The sequence below is a fragment of the Pagrus major genome, chromosome 4 (assembly GCF_040436345.1).
Source record: "Pagrus major chromosome 4, Pma_NU_1.0".
NCBI lineage: Eukaryota > Metazoa > Chordata > Actinopteri > Spariformes > Sparidae > Pagrus > Pagrus major.
In genome coordinates, this window is record NC_133218.1 from 25,214,181 (window position 1) to 25,235,945 (window position 21,765).

General features: G+C 38.2%; 1 protein-coding gene across 1 annotated transcript in view; it reads right to left on the reverse strand.

Moving 5' to 3' along the window:
- tcf12 (transcription factor 12) overlaps window positions 1-14,952 on the reverse strand; it is an 81,402-nt gene extending 66,450 nt beyond the window's left edge. Inside the window, exons 1-4 of the mRNA XM_073465105.1 lie at window positions 14,827-14,952; window positions 13,955-14,043; window positions 13,698-13,770; window positions 2,119-2,192 (exon numbers count right to left, since the gene is read on the reverse strand). Of these exons, the coding sequence (XP_073321206.1) occupies window positions 2,119-2,192; window positions 13,698-13,770; window positions 13,955-14,026 (219 nt within the window). The 5' untranslated portion in view covers window positions 14,027-14,043; window positions 14,827-14,952. The remainder of the gene's footprint in view (window positions 1-2,118; window positions 2,193-13,697; window positions 13,771-13,954; window positions 14,044-14,826) is intronic.
- Between the last annotated feature and the right edge of the window lie 6,813 nt (window positions 14,953-21,765).

The window sequence follows — 21,765 nt, forward strand, 5'->3', positions numbered from 1 at the left end:
CAAGCTGCCTATGTTACCATAGCCTGTAGATGTTCATTCGGGAAGGGCACAGAGAAATAAACAAGGTAACGCAGCCCGAGTGGCTCTGACATTTAACTGAATTCTAATGGAAAGTGACAGGAGATTGACATTAAATGAAATTCATACAGGGCATCTAGAACAACCAATGTGTGAGGGACAAACAAACAGGGGGAGAGCTGTTCACACTTGCTCACACTAACAGCGAGATGTTCTCACTTAAGCACAACAACAGAGATGCAGTTTAATATTTCTCCCATTAAAAAAGCACTAAGCTATAATCCATCATAAAGTTAGACTGATTATATTCAACGTGTGATTTTTGTTACTTTTTATTTTATTAACAACAAAAAAGACGTGTGTACATTTGAGACCAAGACACTTTTGTTTTTTAAATTAAATTCAGATGGTCTTCTTTTGTATAGATTTATGGTGTCATAACATAATATACAGTATTGTCCTTATTGTTCAGCTGCACAGATGTCCTTGTGTAATGGAGAATAAGACAAGTTTGGGCCGATATTGCATCAAAAGTCAATTTTTGCTTAAAAACCAGGTTCAGTCATGGACAAAGAAGTGTTTGGATGTGCAACAGAAACCAAAGGTTTTTATGTGAGGTACAGTACAAATCAGTGTAGCTCTCTGTTTCAGCACTGCTCATACTTGGATGAGGGGCAACAATGAATGTAAATTTGCCGACTGACTACCTAAGAACAATTTTTTATGCTTTTATTAAAATATGGCCATAGGGAAGCAGGTGTATGTGCATCAAATGGTGAAATTTGCAATGACAAGTACAATTTACTGTAAATACACTACAAAGATGCTGAGCAGGTGTAGACACAGGGTTGCAATTTCTACAAAGAGCTTTCTGCCATCATGTCTTATAGTGCAGTTGAAGACAGTTTAGTCCCGCAAGCGACTACAGAATATTACTGGCAGATAGGGGCACTCATCACTAAGGCTAAACAGCTTGTTAATGCCTGCCTTAAAGTACAATTTAAGTGCTGTATTGTAGAACGACGATACAGCACTTAGATTTACCATGACCTGGATGACTGAGAACCTTTATCAACATCACAGTAAATTAAATATCTTTAGGTTCTGGACAGTAGGCCGTACTAAACAAGACATCTGAAAACTAGGGATGCACAATATATATCGGACATTTTCAGCCTGATAATGAAATTACATATAGCCAGTCACGTAGACAACATTAGATCCACCAATAAACACATTGAAGAAGAAGCAAAGCGCACCTTGACGTGAAAATGTGACTCGATGCATGCTACATGTTCTGCAAGAGTTCAGAGAGAGGAGGGAAAAAGTCTTTGAGTTTTAACACAACAAATTGTATTAGAGCTATGGGAAATAATCAGCCATCTTTGCTCTCTATCCATCATCTCCAATTTAGCCTTTCTCACCCTCAGTTGTGCATAAACTACAGGTTATGAACTTCTTTTTAAAATACAAAAAATTTAAATTACTGGTTATCTTATCGGTTTTGGCCATGAGAAGCAGATAATTATCAGTTAGCAGTATCGACTGAAAAGAATCCATATTATACATCTCTATTAAAGACATTGCCTTCCACCCTGAGAAATTGTGGTGCACTTTTGAACTATTTTTTGACATTTCATTATTCATTAGATCAATCTGTTAATTTCTAAAATAACTGGTTGATAGAAAATAACCTTAAAATTAAAAATACCAACATACGACTGGGATTAACTTTTGGGGATGAAGAAGTGTTCATCACACTTTCATAGGACGCAGCATTAATATAATTTCAGCTTTAACAGACCTCTATACTAAAAAAGAGGTTCAATCACACAACAACATCAGCTTAAGGTTACTGATTTTCTCTGCCAAATGCATAATATATTTTGTAGCTAAAAAGAAATCAATTCCACCACCAGTGCGAACATTAACCAACCATTTCTGTCACAGAGAAATATTTCTACTACAGGTCATACGATATGAGTGGGATAAGGTGAGACTAAAACATTGTGAATGTACTGATTTGATGTAACGAGTGTTAAATGATGTGCTGTGGAGCAGAAAGGCCATTCAGAGGCGTTAAGGTGTAGGTCAACTTACCCGCGAGGACTCATAGGAGGGACTGGACTCGCCACCTGGGGCCCAAGACGCTTGGTTGGTCCGCTCCTCCATACCTGTCAGAGAGAGAGACGCACAGCTCCGTCAACAAGTCTAGATTACAAACACAGTTCAATGTACAGAGACAGTATTTCTGCATTCTCTGTGTCTCTCTCACATACAGACACAACTGAATCAAAAGACACTACTCTTTAATTAAACATGTTTATGTAGCGTCCCTGTGATTATGATCAACAGCAGGTTTTGAGTTAAAAACTATTGTGGATGCACAGTGCACATCTCTTTCAACCTGTCTAGTGTTAGTTCTCCGTATCGTGAATGGAATATGGACAATCTTACACTAAAGACAAACACGTTGATACACTACTGTCACTCTAAGGTCAGAGGATGTTCTTCACTGTACAGATTGTAAAACCCACTGAGGCAATGTGATAAAAATACCAAACATTTGCTTGTAACAGCTTCTTAAATGTGTGCATTTTGTGCTTTTCTATTTTATATCAATATAAATAGAGCTAAACGATATTCAATTGATTGATTCCTCGTCAACGTAATTAATCACAAACTATTTTAATTAATTATTCTAAACAAAGAGTAAAATTTTCTGCTTCCAGCTTCTTGACATCATCTTGGAATTGGGAAACACTGATTAGCATTTTATAAACCAAACAACAAAGTGGTTAATTAAGAAAATAATCACCAGATTAATCAACAGTGAAAATAATAGTATTCTACAGCCCGAATTGTAAATTAAATATCTTTGACAAAACAATACATGTGAATGTGTCATGTTGGATTTAATACAGAACAAAGGGTTAATCAAGGAAATAACTGTCAGATTAATTGATTAAAATAACTGATGAAAATAATTATTAGTTGCAGCCTTAATTGGCAGCTAGAACTATATATCCAGCCAGCAACTGAACACATGACATTACTCATAACTGAGCTACAAAAAGTTTGAATGGAAAAATGCAAAGCTATTTCGTAAACTGTGTGTGTGTCAGTCAAATCCTGAAATTCGCTTACACTCTTCAGAAAACTCTAGAGAAAGACTTACTGTATGTTAATTCTAAAGTCTGATTAAGATCTTACTCAAGTACAAACTGTAATAGTTGAAGTAATGAAATATTGTCTCCCCTAAAAGAACTGGCATGATAGGAATGTGATTTTACAACTGAACTATGTCTTTTCCCTCTTTGGAAATGAATAAAAAAAGTGACTTATTCATGTCCTCAAAGGTTAAGCTTCAGGACACAAAAACATTTATCGTGGTGCCATTTAGTTTGCTTTGCATGAATCCTGGACACAAATAAACACAGTTTTATATGCCTCAATGCACCAAAAAGCATCTACTTTCAAACAGCTGAGCTCTAAAACTTGATAAAACCCATTTTTAAATGAAAGAAAACCTCTATGTTTCAAAAGCCAAAAGATAAACAAATAAAATCAATAACTTCAACCAACTGCAAAGCAAGACCATCTGGCATATATTGAAAAATATAATATCTGATTTTCAGAATCTAATTTATGTGATATAGTCTGTAAACATATTTGATGCCTCAATTGTTCTTGCTGTTTGAAACAATATTGTGTTGCAGTAAAAGCCATAGTCCCTGTAAACAAAACATAATTGCAGAGCGGGTACAGCATCAACATTCTCCAAGTTATTGATTGTCCCTGTTGTAATTTCATCTGTCTCAGCAAAATGCAATATCATTTGTTCATTTTTAGCTTCAAATAAAAAATATCAGATTTAAAGAAAGTGCGTATGCTCAGAAAAATAATAATATAGCAAACGACAGACTACACTTTTTTGTAACAAGAATATTTCTAACTTTTAAATTTAACAAAATGATATGCACTGAGGTGCCTCCGAGCAGCGAGGTGAGGCATTAAAAATCTAAGAAACGGTTTACAAGACTGAAACAAACAACTGCAATAAAAGCAGAAGTAGAATTTGCAAAGCCTGAAATCACAGATCAAAACACGTGGAGAGCATGGACCAGTTCTCCGACTCACAAAGAGTATAGAAAGAAAACAGCATACCTGACTACAGCTATTGATGAACTAGATTTACTGCAGCTTAACTTGTGCTTCTTATGCGTCAGTAAGTCTATTAATTTCAAACCGAGCACTTCAGTATTAAAGAGAACTAATGAAAAGGAAGTATGATGTGGTCTGAGGTACCTATCTGTGAACAATACCCAGTCTGACATGTGAGAATTTCCATAGACCGTGTATATGATTAATTTCCAACGGTCATTCTGCCAATCACATCTTAGTCAGAAATCTAATTATACACTTCATGAGAAGTCAGTGACATGTCTCGGACCAGAAATCACGCTCCAGTGAGCAGCGCTGCAGATAAGATGTTTCATCTTCACAAACATGTTGTTTTGCTGCTCATACACAGGAGACTCATTTCCTCTTTAAAAGTTGTCACAATAACTATCAGCGGTTTAAAATATGCAAAGTAAACCGTCTCAACGTCTACATTTGGCAGCGTTACCATCCACATTCACAACTTCACTTCCATACATGGCTCTAAATTTTGGTCCAGTTACATCAACATAACTGTGTCATGTTGTCGCCCAACTGAGGCCTTTTTACACACTGAATGTAACAATGGTCAGTGTTTGCTCTTTGGGCAGTCATCTCGTCTGATTACCATCTCCAGGGCTCAAGGGTCCGCTCTCTTCTCCAAGGACAGATGAGGCAGCACAATAAGATTACTCACTATCACAAGAGGCAAATGGGGGGGAAAAAACACACAAACGCACTGGCTGTAATTTAGGTCTAATGAATTGGGAGGATGGTGCTCTACTGTTAAGTGCTCATGCATCCATTCTCCTCTCACACTCAGTATGTTCAAAGATGTAATCAATATTTTTGTATGAATGAACCAAATGTGAACGTCTGGAACAGTGAAGAAGCAGTGAAGAACCTGCAAACTGAGTTTTTTAGCCTCTATTGGCCTACTATATTGGTTTCATGCATCAAATTAAGCTCAGATAACACAAATGTACCTGCCAAGCACCAAACAGCAGGTACACAAAGTTGGCAAGTATCTGATGATGAACTAATAAAACAGTCCTGCTATGGACCCTTTACCTTGCGAGGCAGTTGGATTCGTAAGATTACACGATCTCACAAATCCATCTTGCCAGGCTTCAGGCTATACACTTGGCAGGTGTTGAACCAATCAGCATCCTTTGAGGAACAACTGGCAGCTACGGGGCATGGTTTAGGTGTGACGACCAGCTAGAGTTACTCTTCATTTGAAAAGAACAATCGCAGCTCCTAAGAGGTTAGCGTAGATGCTGCTATATGATAAGTTATATCAGAACTGGAAAGTATATTTCATTGAAAGAAAACACTGAAGGCTTTTTTAATGAAAACCAGAATTACCGCAGAGCAATTGTATGCCTCCGCACACTAGTCAAGTTGCTGTTCCAGAGAGAGAGACCTGTGTATGTCAAACTTTATTGTAATTATCATATGAATTATTGAGTTATGTCCAAAAATGGGTTTTGTGGGGTCACAATGAGCTTGAACTTTGAACTTTAGCCACCAAATTCTAATCAGTTCATCCTCGATTCACTTTTACCGAATCTGAAACTGAAAGCATTCTTGAGATATCGTGTTCATAAGAATGGGACAGACGGAAGACCCGAAAGCATAATAACAATGTTTTCACTTTTCTCTCGCCTGGCTTTGGTAAGAGATTGATTTACCAACTTTTGAAAGTGCCTGCCCTTTTCCAAAGAGTCTCGCCACATCAAGTTAATGGATCCTCTCTTCATAAAAGGTTAGAGTATTGAGTTTTTGTTGAAACTGATTTGGAGAGGTGTTAAGTCACCTTTATGGTCCTCTTTGATGATGTAATTTCTTGCACTGTTGAACTGTATTGTGTTACACTGAGAGGTGTTTCTAATATTTGTCCTCACTATTTAAATCATTGAGGGTAGACTACGTACGTAGAAACACCTCTCAGTTGTGGTTTTCCTGTCACATTTAATAACTGATTTACCAGAAACATACAAATGTAATACTTTTGAATATCTGATGGGTCTATTTAATAAAACAAATAATAGTGAACTGTATTTGTAGAATTTAAAAACAGGATTTCACTCTTGAAAGACCGGGCGTGCTATCTGCATGTTGGGCTGCATTTTGGGTCAAATCAAAAGAGAAGAGTGAATCAGTGAACGTAACAAAACCTTAAATGAAAGATGGCAACACCAGAGGGACACACTTGAGGGAAATGGTCTTGCTTGGTGGTCCTAGTCACAACTGCCAACCCTGCTTGAGGATTCAATATTATGCATTATACTTGACTTGTCTGGTCACGCAATCAAGTTTGTGATGGACCTTACAGAGTGCAGGACAGTCAAAAAATACTTAACTAGAAAAATTATAATCAGCAGTTTTATTACAGGCCATATGGCGGATACATTTTGTATCCTTGAATGTCCTGAAAGTATGGCGACCCTCAAGAATTTTTATATCCTGCATAAATTATAGGTGTAGCAACAGTATTGGTGCTGCTGAGATGTCAGCACACGCAAGAATGTTAAGTCTGATGAATTAAGTGTGTAACTGAAGCTGCCCTGACCTCTATTTGTTCTTTGTCCTTGCTGCTGAGGGAAACATGTCTCCTAATACCAGGCTATTTCTAAGTGCAAAAAAGCATTATTTAGAAGAGTTACCTTGGTTATGCAGGAGAAACATCATTCTGCTACACAGTACTGTCCATAACATATTCCATGTATGACGATGAAGAGATATATTTAAAATGATGTGGTTGATTGTAAATGATCAAGATGAATAAAACAGGCATAATGATGCCATCCTTATCTATGCAGTTGTAAACTGCCTGTAAACCTGTGGTAATGGTTTAATGGACAGAGTTTTCCTATTATAACTGACTCCTCCTATTTCACTGTCTCCGCTGGCTCATTCATAAACAGCTGCCTTCTGACAAAGATCCTAATTCGGCAAAAAGCCATCCAACAGTAGGACTAAGTTCTTCTCTGTTTCAAGGATAAGACCTTTTTCAGTTGACGCTGATGAGATCATGCAACATGGCTGAAGTATTTCAAACATTCAGCTTAACTGATATTAAGCAGAAAAGGTCAAATATGAGGTTGTTCACCATCAGTGATACTGCCTTATGTCAGTATCACACAGTATCAGTATTATTACACAAGAACTACTTAACAGTTTTCCCGACACTTTGATGGAGGATGGGTCCAGAATAGACCCCACTAACTTTTGGTGTGGATTCATATAAAATAATGTTTTTCAACATTTTTGTTAATTTCTCAGAGAATAATGCATGGATCTTGATGTAAAATCAAGAAAAATCAGGCGCATTTGGTGGTTGGTATCTATGAGTGAGTACAATTTTGATGCAGATCCAAATAAAAAATCCAGATCTAGCTGATTTTAATGTTTTATCTTTTAATACTAGATTGGCTTTATTGAATTAAAGGGGACCGGTTGGCCTTGGCAGAGGTATGCGCTCTACTGAGTGCCATTCTGTTTCCATTGTGACCCCAGAGAACATTAATAAACACGTAAGAAGCATTTAAGTGCAGTACGACATGCAATCAAGTCACCAGAATTTGATTTTGCCATGCGGGTCCATTTAGTGCTGATGATGCCAGATGACCTCACTGAACCTGCCCAATCAATGAGTCACCTGTCAGTCTGTATATCTTTATGTTTACTCCATACTCCTTCAAGTGTGAACAGGAACTGGTCCAGACCAAATGAACCCAACTACAGGTGTGAAAGCACCCTAAATCACATCACCATAGCACACCTTGTGTTTTAAATTATCAATTTACCAGTGTCTTTATTGGTGTTGATGTCAATTAATACATACATAAAAAGTTGAGTGATGACCTATATTTTAGCTCGTGAGATCTGGACCTGTTTCTGATTTGCCACAAAATACCAAAGAATAGATGTTTGATTCATTTGGACATTGTATTGTATGTTTTATATGAAGGAGGTAAGGACAGAGAGATTACAAATGAAAACAGATTATTCTGGATGATACAGTGAGTAAAACATAGTCAGTACCCTCAACAATGTTGCATCATTTCTATCTTTAAACACATGCTCCCAAAACCCAAAATACAAATCAGGCAATGCATCAAATATTAGCTGCATTTATATCAAAATGTAAACTGGCTGAATAATTTCACTGAAGACATACAAACATAAAGGAGAACAAACACTTTATAATCTAAACACAACTCCCAACTGGTGTTTTAATATGCTTCCAATAGACACTTAAACATCATTAAAAACATTTGAACACAAGGATTAACTTCATCTATGAATAGCTGAGTTTGATTGGGGACAAAATCCGTAAAATCGAACTCTTTCTGAGATCACATACTTCCCATACGTCACTCAACAACAGTTGGTAGCAAAACTACAGGCCTAAAGGGGCAAAAAAAGAACAAAGAAAGACTTCTGGTCCAGGCGGCATCTTGACTAAAAGGAGAAATAAGAAATGTCAGTTTTATGACTCCCAGCACAAAAGGGAATCAAATGAAAAGAAAACATTTATTAATTAAAACACAAATAAAAACATTTCCTAAGACCTTCCGTATGCGAAAGTGAAACTGATGGAAGATCATTAGATGCTTTGAATATGAAAGAATATGAAAATATACTAGATATGTAAAACTACCGCTGCAGTGCTATTAGTTGAAGACCTGCCTCCTAAAAGAAAATCATGTATTATGTCACAACGCGGACTACATTTACAATCTGGCAGGTTTAACTGATGTCCATGTCAATGTAAACAAATCCAGCTTTACTGATTAACAGAGAGCTTTTGGTTTTATTTGGCATAATGGTTTCCTGTATACATTAACTGAGAGCAGTACTAATGCTAAAACCAATGACTGCATCAAACTCATGTATACAAATAATGAAGGTGACGTAGAAACTGGGCCGAGAAGAACCAAACAGTTTTCACAGGCAAACAGGATCAGATACGGCTGAGATTTAGAGCAATATTCTTGAGAAAGATGTACCAGTCCTCTTATTTACAGAGAGTCAGAGACAGAGAAAGAGAAACCCCAGTGACTTGGTTCATGACTGCTGAACTGCATGTCACAATGGCTACAAAACAAACATTACTATTTTGATCTATTATGATGGACCACAGTAAGAAACTAATGGTCAAGAAAAAGTCGATTCAGCTGTCGATACTAATTTTTTAACGTTAGTTTTTGAGCTTTTTTAACAGGTATATAACCACACCCCCTCCCCTAAAAAACAGACAGAGACAAAAAAAAAAGTGTTAGCAGAATGAGAAATAAATGACATGCAAGCCAAGATGTACTGTGTACATACTAGGCCCCATAAAAGTAAAAGCACATTATATACACAAATGTGGTCCAGGGATGTCATGTGAATTGAGTCACTCTAAGAGAGTTAAACAAATCAACATGTAATGCTAAGTTACAACTAATTCTCTCTGATATAATCAGTAACCTCAAATTGCCAAATGTAATAGATTCTAGTGGTGCATGTTTTAATAAAAATATCGATATTTGGCGGCAGTATGTTGATAATCGTATCGCAAGAGTAAGCGGTACAATATCTATATCTGTATCTATATTTTGTCCCACCCCTACATGAAACTGCAGCTCAGGTCCTCTGTTGAGACAAGCTTTTGGTTTAGAGACCAAGCTGAACTCAAAGTGAGGCAGCAGTGAGGCTCTTGGAGCTGAGCCCAGCAATGAAAAATGCGGTTATTTTTCTTTTATTTATTTTGGGATCCAACTGTCTGGCAAAACAACCTATAGCTGCTGGTCACAGCTAACAAATGTACCACCACATACCACTAAATGAAAATTAGCCTTTCAACAGCAGCCATCCACTGCCCTGCTACTCAATGGCCTCATCAAATTTGCATCATCAACACAGCTGGAAGGGAGAGATGATGAATCTCTGTTAGAGCCACTTTGGGTATTTTTTCCAATCCATCTTTCTCTGGCACACTTTTGAAGGGGCTTGCCAGTCCCACTCTGCCTCAATTATCTGGCAATGCCCAGCTGAGATGCAATAATCCAAACTCTCATTCCCTGCAATTTCCACACTTCTGTCTGCACACTCACTTGCCTTATGTTCACAATCACTTATGGAGGTGCTTCTTCCCCTACCTTGAGGATCAGAGACACAGGAGCACATACTGTAAGCTGGAGGATGGAGGGATTTACTCACTATAAGCCTGATGCACTCTGAGGTGCAAGAGTTCATTCTTACATCATTATTTCTTACATGATAAAGGTTTAAGTTTGCAGAATTTAGTTTTATAACATTGTAGATGCAGACTACATTTAAAACCTATAAACAAGAACTCGACCAATAAATCAACAAGACAGATAGTGGCTTATCATCCTCTCATCGTCTTCTTATCGTCCTTTATTGATTTTATTCTTTTATTTATCTCTTTATTTACATTACCTTTTCTTTCTTTCTTTTTCTGTGATTTTGCCTGTTTTATCGCTCTTATTCCTTTTACATGTAATTGCTCATATATTTCAAGATTGTTTATGATATGAGTTAATGTTGATACAAAAATACTAGAGACTGATCTGTTATTCTCCAAGCTCCTTAAACTCTGACATTTAAACATAATTTTTGGCCTCAAAATCAAGATTACACACTGTGCTACACTGTGAACCTCCTGGATTTGAAACTTTATGAGATTTTCACAGTAAGATAACTGTCACAGAAAAGATCACAGTATCACTGTATTAAACAGAAGGTCTTTTGTTGAACAAACACTTTATTATAATTTTACAAAATGTAGTGTCCTATATTTTCAATAATGCCAATACGGTTGAATTTAACACCGTAATTCAGCAAATATAAGTGGTGTGATAACTGTTCATTTTCACACCACATTTTATTGTGAAACCAGGAGATGCTGCAACCCTCAATCCAACCAGATGTCAAACGTATGTAGGTGCTTGATTGATGGGGAAAAAAATGGTACTTTTAATATCTGTAGGTCTTTCAAGGTACTGGCACCCTGCATCAAGGTCAGTCACAAAACACTAAAAACCAAAAAAACTAATTAATTCCCTTCCATTCTTTTGATGCCCACACATATTTTCGTCTGACCACTGCCACAGAAACTGGAGAAATGGACTCAGTTAAAATAGGGCCTTTATTACATAAGGGTAATACTGAAAGTTGCAGACAACTTTCCCCCCTAGCATTTCCAAGTGGTATTATTATTGGCACCGCCTTTGCAAAAACATAGTTTCTGTTTTCCACAGTCACAAATAATAACACAGGACAAAACATGAGTTTGTTCAATCATTTAGTCTATGACAGAAATGGATCGCCAGTTAACCTTCCTTTTCCCGGTTGACCGCGTGCCCAGTGGCAGACAAAACTGTGTGATACAGTGATAGCGATGTTTATAGGGAACCAATGTAAACACTGATGGTTTCAATTTTTCATGTCCTTTACTGTAACATTTACTTCATAATGATACACTGAAGCAGAAAACGTGTCTGTTGCCAGATAAAGATCTGATTTGTCAAAACACTGCAAACCACAAGTCAAAACATTCTACTGTCTTTGTCCTCGAGTTGAATCACTCTGATAGTGTGACATTTTATTTGACACTGCATCTCAGTACAGAAGAGAATAGGGCACTGATCATATCAAAGAGTTAAGAATAAAAAGCTATATAAATCCTGTTGTTTCTAACAAAATGTATCCATGTATCATATGTGGATGCAATATTGCGTCATGCAGAATAATCAGATTATTATGGCTGCCTTTCGAAAAACTAATCAGTTAAAAATGGTGATTACGTTGTTGACAATACACTACATCCTTTTTTAGGTCGTTACAGACGGGCTGATATGTAAATTTAACAGAAGATATGTTTGTTAAACAGTTGTGACAAAGATATATGTCACAATATTTTACATTTGATTTATGAACAAAATTCTTTACAGGAAGAATCTTCTTTGTAGACAATATCTTTTTTCAGAATATTTTTTGGAAATGGTACAAAACAACGGCCCACATTTAGACTTTGCTACGTTTCTAAAGGACAAAGCTGGTCGCCAGACAACAACACAGCCATGACAATGAGCTTCGGCTGTAAAACACGGTTCTCCTGACTGTCTACCACTCTTTTCTGTTCCAAACAAAAAGCACCATGCTGATGTTGGTCTATTTTAGAAGTCACCGAGTGCAGGCCAAGCCGAAAAGGTGACTGTCCACATCTTACTATATAAAATCATAAAAGAAATAGCAACGCCTTGTCAATACAGCACATGGAGGACATGTCGATGGTTGAGATCGTTTAAGTTAACAGACAATATATAGAGGATGCAGTCTGGTTGTGAAAAAATATGATGTAAGAATCAAAAGTGTAATTGTGTATCATCAGTAAGTGGATATGACACAATGACCTGATTTGTAAGAACTTTTCATGATTCACAATTGAAAATGTAGGTACACCTGTATTATCTGATGCAATCCAATAAAAAGGCAATAAATGCAAGAAATTCGATCACTTGTTCTTGATACTGAAAGAAGATGATTCAACTGCAAACATTTCTGAGGCTGCTGTTAGGATTGTCTCTGTGCTGGACTATATTATAATAAAAGGTGTAGCAAACATTTTGTCCACAGGTAAATAAAAACACATTTAATGTGATTCTAAATGACACCAATAATAGTCTGAAGACTGTGTAATTAATATGTAAAATAAACACCCTTGTGGAAATTGACCGGGAAGGTTTTGATTTTACTTTAAAAAAACACTTCTGTTTCCTTGTCATTTGTTTTGTTGAAGAGGGCTTACACACAACGTCCTCAACGTCCGTTCAATGATAAGGTATTCTAAAATTCATTGCCACAACTCCTTAGTTCATGAGTGACAGCTCTGTTCTTGTCTCTTTGTCTTTTCGTTCACTTTCCACTAAGTGTGTGTCTTTCGTTTCACAGATAACTGGCTACAACGAGGCTTTGTGGATGTGTACAAAACATGCTTTCAAGAAAACATAATGCTTGATTGTTGACTTTCTCTAGTAGCACATCAGACAATAGATGTGCTTCGGATTAATGTCCTGTTGCATTTATAGCAAGGAAGCGATCCAGAAGCAAGGAATCTGAACTCTTGTCATTACAAGCAAAACCATGAAGATGCACAAAGACCGGTAATTTTTTTGTTTATACATCAACACTTGGTCAAAGCAGTCAAAACATGCCTAATGTATGCCTTATTTCTGCATCTAGCAGTAAGAATATTCACTGTATTACAGCTTGTTGGTCATTAAATCAATAAAACATCTACATGTCTTTACCCTAACCATGCTTTGTTCTACATCTTTACTACAACACTCCACTTTAATTCAAGGTGGACAGCTTATGTTTCAAGGATCAGATGTGAACAGCCCAGCGTCACAGAGGAGGAAAAGGAAACCACATGCAACGCAAGACTGAAGACCATAACAGAGGGTTTGTTGAAATAGGTTTGAGGGATCAAGTCCTACCTGATGCACTGAACTGACTGCTTCCAAGTGTGGTGGGCCTGTTTTTCCCTCCGCTTACAGGTGGAGAGAACATCTGCAAGGAAGCATGTGGACATACACCTAACAATTAGACTCCATGCACCATTCAGATGATCACATGCGAGCATCCTAAAAGCTGCTCGAGGATGGCTTGTGAAATAAGTCAATAATGAAGTGAATTGATCAATTAGTCACGCTTCAGACAAGAAAGAAAAAGAGAGAGACAAAATCCATCATACCGCACTGAAATCCAGCAGGTCACTTAATTCCTTGTCTGTTCCGAGAGCGGCAATCCGCTGCTGAGGGTTCATCCTGGCGATCTAGAAACCTGAAGACAACACAGCCCGGTCAGGTCACATCTCTGCTGCTTTTATTCAACACAGTGCCACAGGAAATGACCAATGCCACGAGAGGTATTTGTTATGGATGCGGAATAAAGCCCATCGCTGTGGAGTAAAGTTCGCTCTGGCACTGAAACATACCGACACACTGACAGTTTGACCACACTGTCATTTCCTAAACAGAGCAAACATTTAGTCCGCGCAGATTTAAGTGTTATCCATCACAGCGGTGATTAAAAAGAGATAAAATGGAAGCGCTGTGGATGGATGGCACAGCTTGTTTAAAAAAAACCCTGCAGCATCGCGTTATTGCAGTGACATTATTTCTCTGTAACAACACCCTTCACTTGTCCTAACACATTCATGCAACTTGGTCGTTAGGCTGCCGCTGACTGTGTTAATGTCAGTGATTTGCGAGGCAGGTTTCGCAGGAAAAACGATGGTCAACGTTAGCGGAGGGACCTCACGTCTGTTAGCTTGCCGGCTAACGCTAGCTGCAGTCACTGATTCATATGGACAGAAAGGAGCTAGCGAGCCGCGACCAGCTGCAGCGGGTTGAGCCCGTGTAGACATGAGCACGGAGAAGCCTCCCTGGCGAGCGAGATACAAATAAGATACTGGCTAAAGATAAGTGGAAAAAGCCGAGCAAATATTGCACATGACACTCAATCCCCAGCAGCTCCAGGATACAAAACGCAATGATGGTCTTTCTCAACTCCCAACTTCTTTCACAGGTCCGAAAGCTTTTGGCAAACTCACTGATATTTTACCTTTTTTCCGATTAAAATCCCGACTAGGGTGATCTGGTGAAGACTCGCTGTCTTGCAATACGCCTCAAACTAGCGAGATATTGGTTTAAGCGGCTATACCTGGGATAATATCCTCTCTATATAGCAGTTACGAGTTTCCCTTAGGCAGACATTTTTGCTTTGCGAAAGCCTCAGCACCACGATGACATTGGTTATTGTATCCCTCCGCCGAGCACAGTGACATGATGGTCCCACACAGCGGGAGATGCTGCGGGAGTCAGCACACGCTGTGCGGGTCACACTGATGCACCGCATGTTTATCTGTGCTTCAAACACACGGCAACACTTCCGCATTGAACACGTCTGCAAACAAGGAGACCTACGTTACATCTTTTGTTTACATTATCCCAAATGTGCCCAACAATGTTCAAAACAGAGAAGTCAGCATTTTAATTTTGTTAAAGGTGATAACGGTGCGTTTCCATTTCGTCTGACGTCACATCCGCTTTCCATGCCATAACTTCCGGTGAAACAGCAGATAAGTAATAGTAAGATAATAGTTGGACACTCTGCTCTCACAGTATTGTTTTTATAGCTCACTGACGATGGAGCGTGGTTACTCATGGCCTGTCCCCCAAAAGCGTAAACGTACGGGGGAAGCGAACGACCCAAGAAGACAAGAAGAGAGGTAAAACAAGAGTGAACATTGGTGTGGCTTTTCCAAGATGGAGAGAACTTCGAGACAAGCTTGGTTTACAGAAAGATGCTGATCTTGCATTTGTTTTACTTGACAGGTAAGCACCTGGCTAATCTTTAAAGTAGCAATCTCGAAGATTTCCCGAAGAGGCAATTGCAGGTTTATTTTTGGACCTCACTGCTTCCCGGAGATCCAGTGTCGCCTGTGTGACGTCAGTCAGTTGGCAGTGGACAGCTTTGCCACGCCTCCATAACAACACCACATGAGTTTCATCGTCCGCTGTCTTTTCTTTGTTCAGCCATGACCGTTAACAGTAACGTTAACCATTTACTCCCAACGCTAGCAGAGACCAGGACAAACAAACCACCGACTCTCTCTGGCCGACCAACCATTGCTGGGTGAACGCGTCACTAACTGTGCGCCGCTTGTGATATTTTTTGGGAAAGTCGCCACGACACCCAGTGTACTTCTTTGGTATTACAGCAAATGCTAGGGCTTTCATCAGTGGGCCATAGGCTCAATCATCATTGTGTTACCTAATTCGGTAATAGATAGTGACTTAACAGATGTTTATTTACATGAAAATCTTCAAGATTAATACTTGAAGAAATTATAATAATAATGATAATGTTCATTAATAATAATAATCATCGTATACTGTGTATTAAAAGCTGTGTCCAAATTCAGGGGCTGCATCCTTCGAAGGACCCGGCCTTTGGGACCTTCGAAGGCCGCGTCAACCGTTTTACATGGGATGGTCTAGCCTTCGGAGTATTTCCTGGTTGCGTCCCAGATGTTCCCGCCCTTACCCTTACGTCACGATTTCTGCTGCCCAGGACCGCGAAACAGAGTTGACTGAAAATGTTTGATTTAATGGATTTTATGGTTTTCTGGACGTCTAACATTTTGAAAGTGAAGGCTTTTAAGGCTTTACTTCCAACAGCATAATCCTAATTTATGCCGTATGCTAATGCATTACCAGCATCACGTATTTTAACTGAAAGTTACAATTTGGAGGTTTTCCAAGTCCCCTGAAGTTTAACATATCTGGCGTTGGATGTTCAAATGAGTAAAAACCGAGTATAAACCCAATACTTACATTTAAATGTCAAGTCTGCGCCACTTGATTTCACCATTTTTCTTGCTTTCCCTCTTCTTTTTCGGGACTGAGCAGCGGCGCGCAAAGAATCTTGGGATATGGGAGGCCGCGAAGGATAGTAGCAGCGTGTCCTCCGAAAAGAGGGAAAAGAAGGCTGCATTTGTGGGGTGCATTTGAAGGAGCCTTCGAATTTGGACAGCCTTCGCGCAGCGTTGTGACGTAATTGGCCTTCAAATGCGCCCTTCGAAGGATGCAGCCCCTGAATTTGGACACAGCTCTAGAGTGTAAGTAATGAGTCCTAAGTGCCAGAAATCAGTTAGCATTTATGTACATCCGGTTCCTTCGTCTCAAAGTCAATGGGTTTTTTGAATGGGTTTTTGGTTAAATACCTGAAATACGATCTGTGGTTACTACATGCTTAAGATGTTCACACATTTTGTTCTATGATATAAAATACATCATTAAATATCACAATAATTTAATTATAAAGCACTTATGTGTCTTAAAAACGGCGCTTGCTAACAAGTGGCTAAATGAAACTACAGAAGTTGTCACGGACATTAAACGTCATCACACCGAACATGGAGACTATCTACTCACTATTCCGTCTTTACAGGAAGACTTTAGTTACAAACTATGCTAACTCTAACTTTACAACATGTCAATTGATCAATTTATAGAACACGTATATAGTAATTGTGTGGTAAAATGCTTAGTGGTGGTGAAGTTAAAGTCATACGACCGCAGTGTAGTCTGTTTATAGACTAACATTTGCTTTTTACGTCTAGCAATTTGATTTACACTTGGTGTTCATCTGTGAAAATACCTTGCTGAACAAAAAATGTAAGTATCATAAACTTGTGTTTGCCACAGAGCTTCTTTTCGGCAATAATCCAAAATCCAATTCAAAAATCCCATAGGCTTTTTATCGAGGGAACCAGGGCAATGCAAACTTCTGGTATGGTCTACGAAAATACGTCATCCCTACACCAGTCTATTATAGTGACACTGATAGAAGTGGAGTGAGTTAGTTAGCGTTGTTTGTCATTATTTCATGAGAATGAAATGGCATAATGTGAATATGATGATGAAGGTTCTCAGCCATCCAGGTCATGGTAAATCTAGATGCTGTATCGTAGGCAACTGGACTTGTTTCAGTTTTTTGAAGACGTTCCACCTCTCATCATTCTATTCAAAACTTGCCATGACTGCTGTTTTTTATAGCTTTGTCCATAACTTTTCTCTCAAAACTTTTAAAAAATATACCAATAATTTGATTAATATTATGTAGCAGAGGGATGTAAGTAGGGCTGGATTACCAACCAGCAGAGGGTCCAATTTGCCTGCAGGGCCTCAGATCTTGAGAGGCCTCATTAGCCCCATGTTCATTCTCAATTGGATTTGGTAATTTGATTAGTGCTATTTATAAGGGACTCTTCACCAAATGGTAAGTAATTACTAACTGAGGTGGTACATGCATTATCAGCTAATTTTGTTGTGCCTTGTAGTTGAAACCCCAGTAATTATCAAGTATAAGTCCGGTATAGGAGTAAATATACATTGTACAGACAACACTGAGGTGGGGGTGTCAGCGAGGGCCCAACAGCAAATTATCAATTTAAGAGGTTAGTCCAGCAATGGATGTTAGCCTACTCCTGTTCTGGCAGCACCGAGGAACGACCTAAATATATTCTCAAAATCTCATTTATCTTACATATTCTTTTAATGTGAAATATGTGGACACAGCTGATCTTAATTCTTTCAGGGATAATGAAATTATAGCCTACCTCATGATTTTCCACTGTAATGTTGTACATCATTTTTGACAGAAACTTGCTACAGTCATGGTATTAGTTCAATAACAAATCTTACACTGTTGTGTTAAATTACATACTTCAACTTTTATGACACGATAATAACTATTTTCAGAAATAAAAAAACACAGTATATATAAATAATTGACGAGTAGGAAATTCTGTAAATCCCCTGTTACAGAGATCTGGCCTCATTTTTTATTTGAAAAACCACAAAAACTCCCTGTTTCTGTTTCAGTACACAGTGTCAACTCATGCAAAACCTTCATACTTTTCATTCTCTTAGTCCCTTTTAATTTTATTCATGCTTATTTTTATGTATCCATTTACTTTTGAGGTGCTTTTTAAAATGTAATTTATTTTAGGTTTGATCTGTTGTTTGCTCTACCGTACCTTCCTTTGTTGTAACCCTGTAATTTAGCTGTTATTTGATGTTATTATATATCTCTTTTTTTTTTACCTCTTGTTTGCCGTGTTGATTTTTTAAAAATCATAAACTACAAAATATGAAGTGTTTTGACCCAAATTTCAAATATAAGTTTTTCTGACAGTTCACTTCAGTGGGGCTGTGCTTTTATTCTGAAGGGTTCGGACCGGAACTGCTGCTGCCGTCGGCGGAAACCAGGCGGGCATTTGAAAACAAGCTAACTGTAAATTATAGTCAATATGAATATTGGCCATATTTCAAGAAATGAAAAAGAAGGGGCATTTTTCCCCATGGCAAATCCATGGGACTTAACAACACAGTGGTCTGATATTAATCAGACTTCAGCTCCAGTGGCGAAAAAATCGAAACCAGTCCGTCGATCTGAGGAGGGTCTGAGAGCAAGAAAGGAAAGCGACCGTCTGCGAGTCAAAACAAGGATAAACATATCGTACAGCTTCACAAGATGGAGACAGTTTAAAGAGGAAAATAATCTACGATCTGACGGAGACGTCGCTAACTATCTCTTGAACTTGTAAGTATTTGGTGAAAGCCTCGTTGGACCATGTTCCTGAATCCTGGCTGGCATTTGAAGTATTTCGCTGACAAATAAACATTGTCATCAAAGCTCATATATCAGGCCCGGTTAAACATAAACAAGACCATCTGCTCAAATTACACTTGAATATAGGGGAGGAAGGACAACCGCTGTCATCACATGAATTATGTTAAGACCATGTCACGTCTAACTCTCGTTTTTCTTCGTTTTATTGAAGATGAAACGCAGACTAAAATGTAAACACACATCGAAAGGGTTCATTTAAAGCAAAAACCGTAGAAAAAGTCTGTCATTAGCAGCGTTTGTCCTCACTTAACAGCTCAGTTTCTCTACAGGTGTGTTCAGGGCCAGTACGTGGTTTTCATTGTCAGCTTTGACAGCCGGGCTTTGCGATGCTAAAATGTGACGGTGTCAACTGCAAATTAAAACAGCTTCTAGAAATATGTAACGCGTATAATCACAGCAGGGTAATGGACTTCAGTGTATTTCGTTAAATGCTTTTCAATACCGCTGTAAGAGAGGACCGTTTTTTTTTCCCGCTGTGTGGGAACTACTTTTTCCTCCGCGCTGGCGAGAAACCAGACAAGAGGACTGCAGTAAAGTTGGGCTATGGCTGTGGCTTCTGGATGCGCAACGTGTGTTGTAATGCAAATATCACCATGTTTTAGGAGACTCTCACGCATTTAACTCGGCACTACCTTTTGCAATTGCTTTATGAATTAGTTGTTTTAGTTTTAAGTGTATTTTAGGTGGTTTAATAATTGAAATAGCATTTAATAGAGGCTAAAAAGCACTAGTCTACTCCAGAGATCACACGTTTACTATTTTTCCTCCAAGATTTAATAAAAAATATGTATTTGTTTAACATGAACTAAGAAAGAATATTATTCCAGAGGTGTTTATTGCTAATTTTCATATAATATATGTACTGGTATATGTATTATAACTGTAAAGTTGGCATCATTGACAGACAGATGCTCATATGTTCTTATCTTTTATGTGGTCAACGTTGACTGAGGACACTTAGATTTAGTTTCTCTTTGAGAGGATGAGGTTGAGTGGTTTATAAATTTGGTTTGCCAGTCAGAGAAGACAGCTTGCAGTGGGAGTTCAGGTTTTTTCTCATAGCATATTCATACTTAAACAGTTGCAAGATGTGAAAGAGGAGGCAGGCCCACACTGAAACTATTATGACTTAAAAAAAAATAATTGAAACTGAAAACAAAGAACACAAGGGTGGGAAGAAGGCATGGGTGAATCAGTAGGAACCGAAATTCAATATGTAAAAATAACTTTAAAGAAATCAAGTATGAAACATTTAATAAGAACAAAAACCACGTGTGAGCCTTTGAAGAAACAAGGGAGGTGTTCCTGCATCACTGGGGGTTGCCCCTCCTATCTTATCCAGATGTTTTAAAGAATGAGGCCTGTAACACCTACAGGAGCTTCAGCTAATTCAGTCCAAGAACCACCAACACTTCTGGAACTGTACAGAGCCTCATGCACTCTGCACAGCACATGTACTTACACAGGGAGCTGTAACCAAAATATTTCAGTCAGTAGTTTAAGATCGAACAGTATTAAATGGAAAGAGAATGAAGAGCCCACGCATAAAGCCAGTGGACGCTTCAGCAACTTAAACCATGTGAGGTATGTTGGATTAGCATGTCCTGTAACTTAATGGCATAAAACATCTATTACAACAATAAAAACACACTGAACATAGTGCTCATGTGCTCATGTTTAGTTTATAGTGTTACGCTGACTGCCAGCCTATTTTAAACCAAAAAGATGTCAAACTTCTACACAAAACCTAAAAATAATGCAAGAAAAACTATTGTCAATTGTAATTGTCATATAAAGCAAGTTTTCTTTGAAGACTGAAACACAGAGTGATGGGAGGCACCACTACCTTGTATTGTTAATTCCAGACTGCCACCTGTTGGACAAACTCAGATCACACAAACTTCACCAGATGTTCTTCCCTAACAAAAGGCAGATGAACATAAAACACTTTTTTTTGGTTCATCTAAAATATTTCACAAATGTTGGAAATAAACAAGAGTCAAAAGTTAGAATTTACTGTTAACAGAAGTCTCACAGCTTTGTAGAACTTTTAGAAACATTTTAAACATACAACATAACACAGGTATGCTCATTTAAAAAGCACCAAAACTAAGCATTGTGCGAAGAATCATCTCACCTGGACGCCAACTTTCTGGTTAGCTAGCTGCTGACCACTCAGTATAGTTTGTCGGTAGTTGCTGAGCTCGGTAAGCGGCTGAGAGAACATGATCGGCTGAAAGGTGATGAGGAGTATTAGTGTCATGAAAATTGATAACGTAAAAATTGTCACCAGGAAGTGCT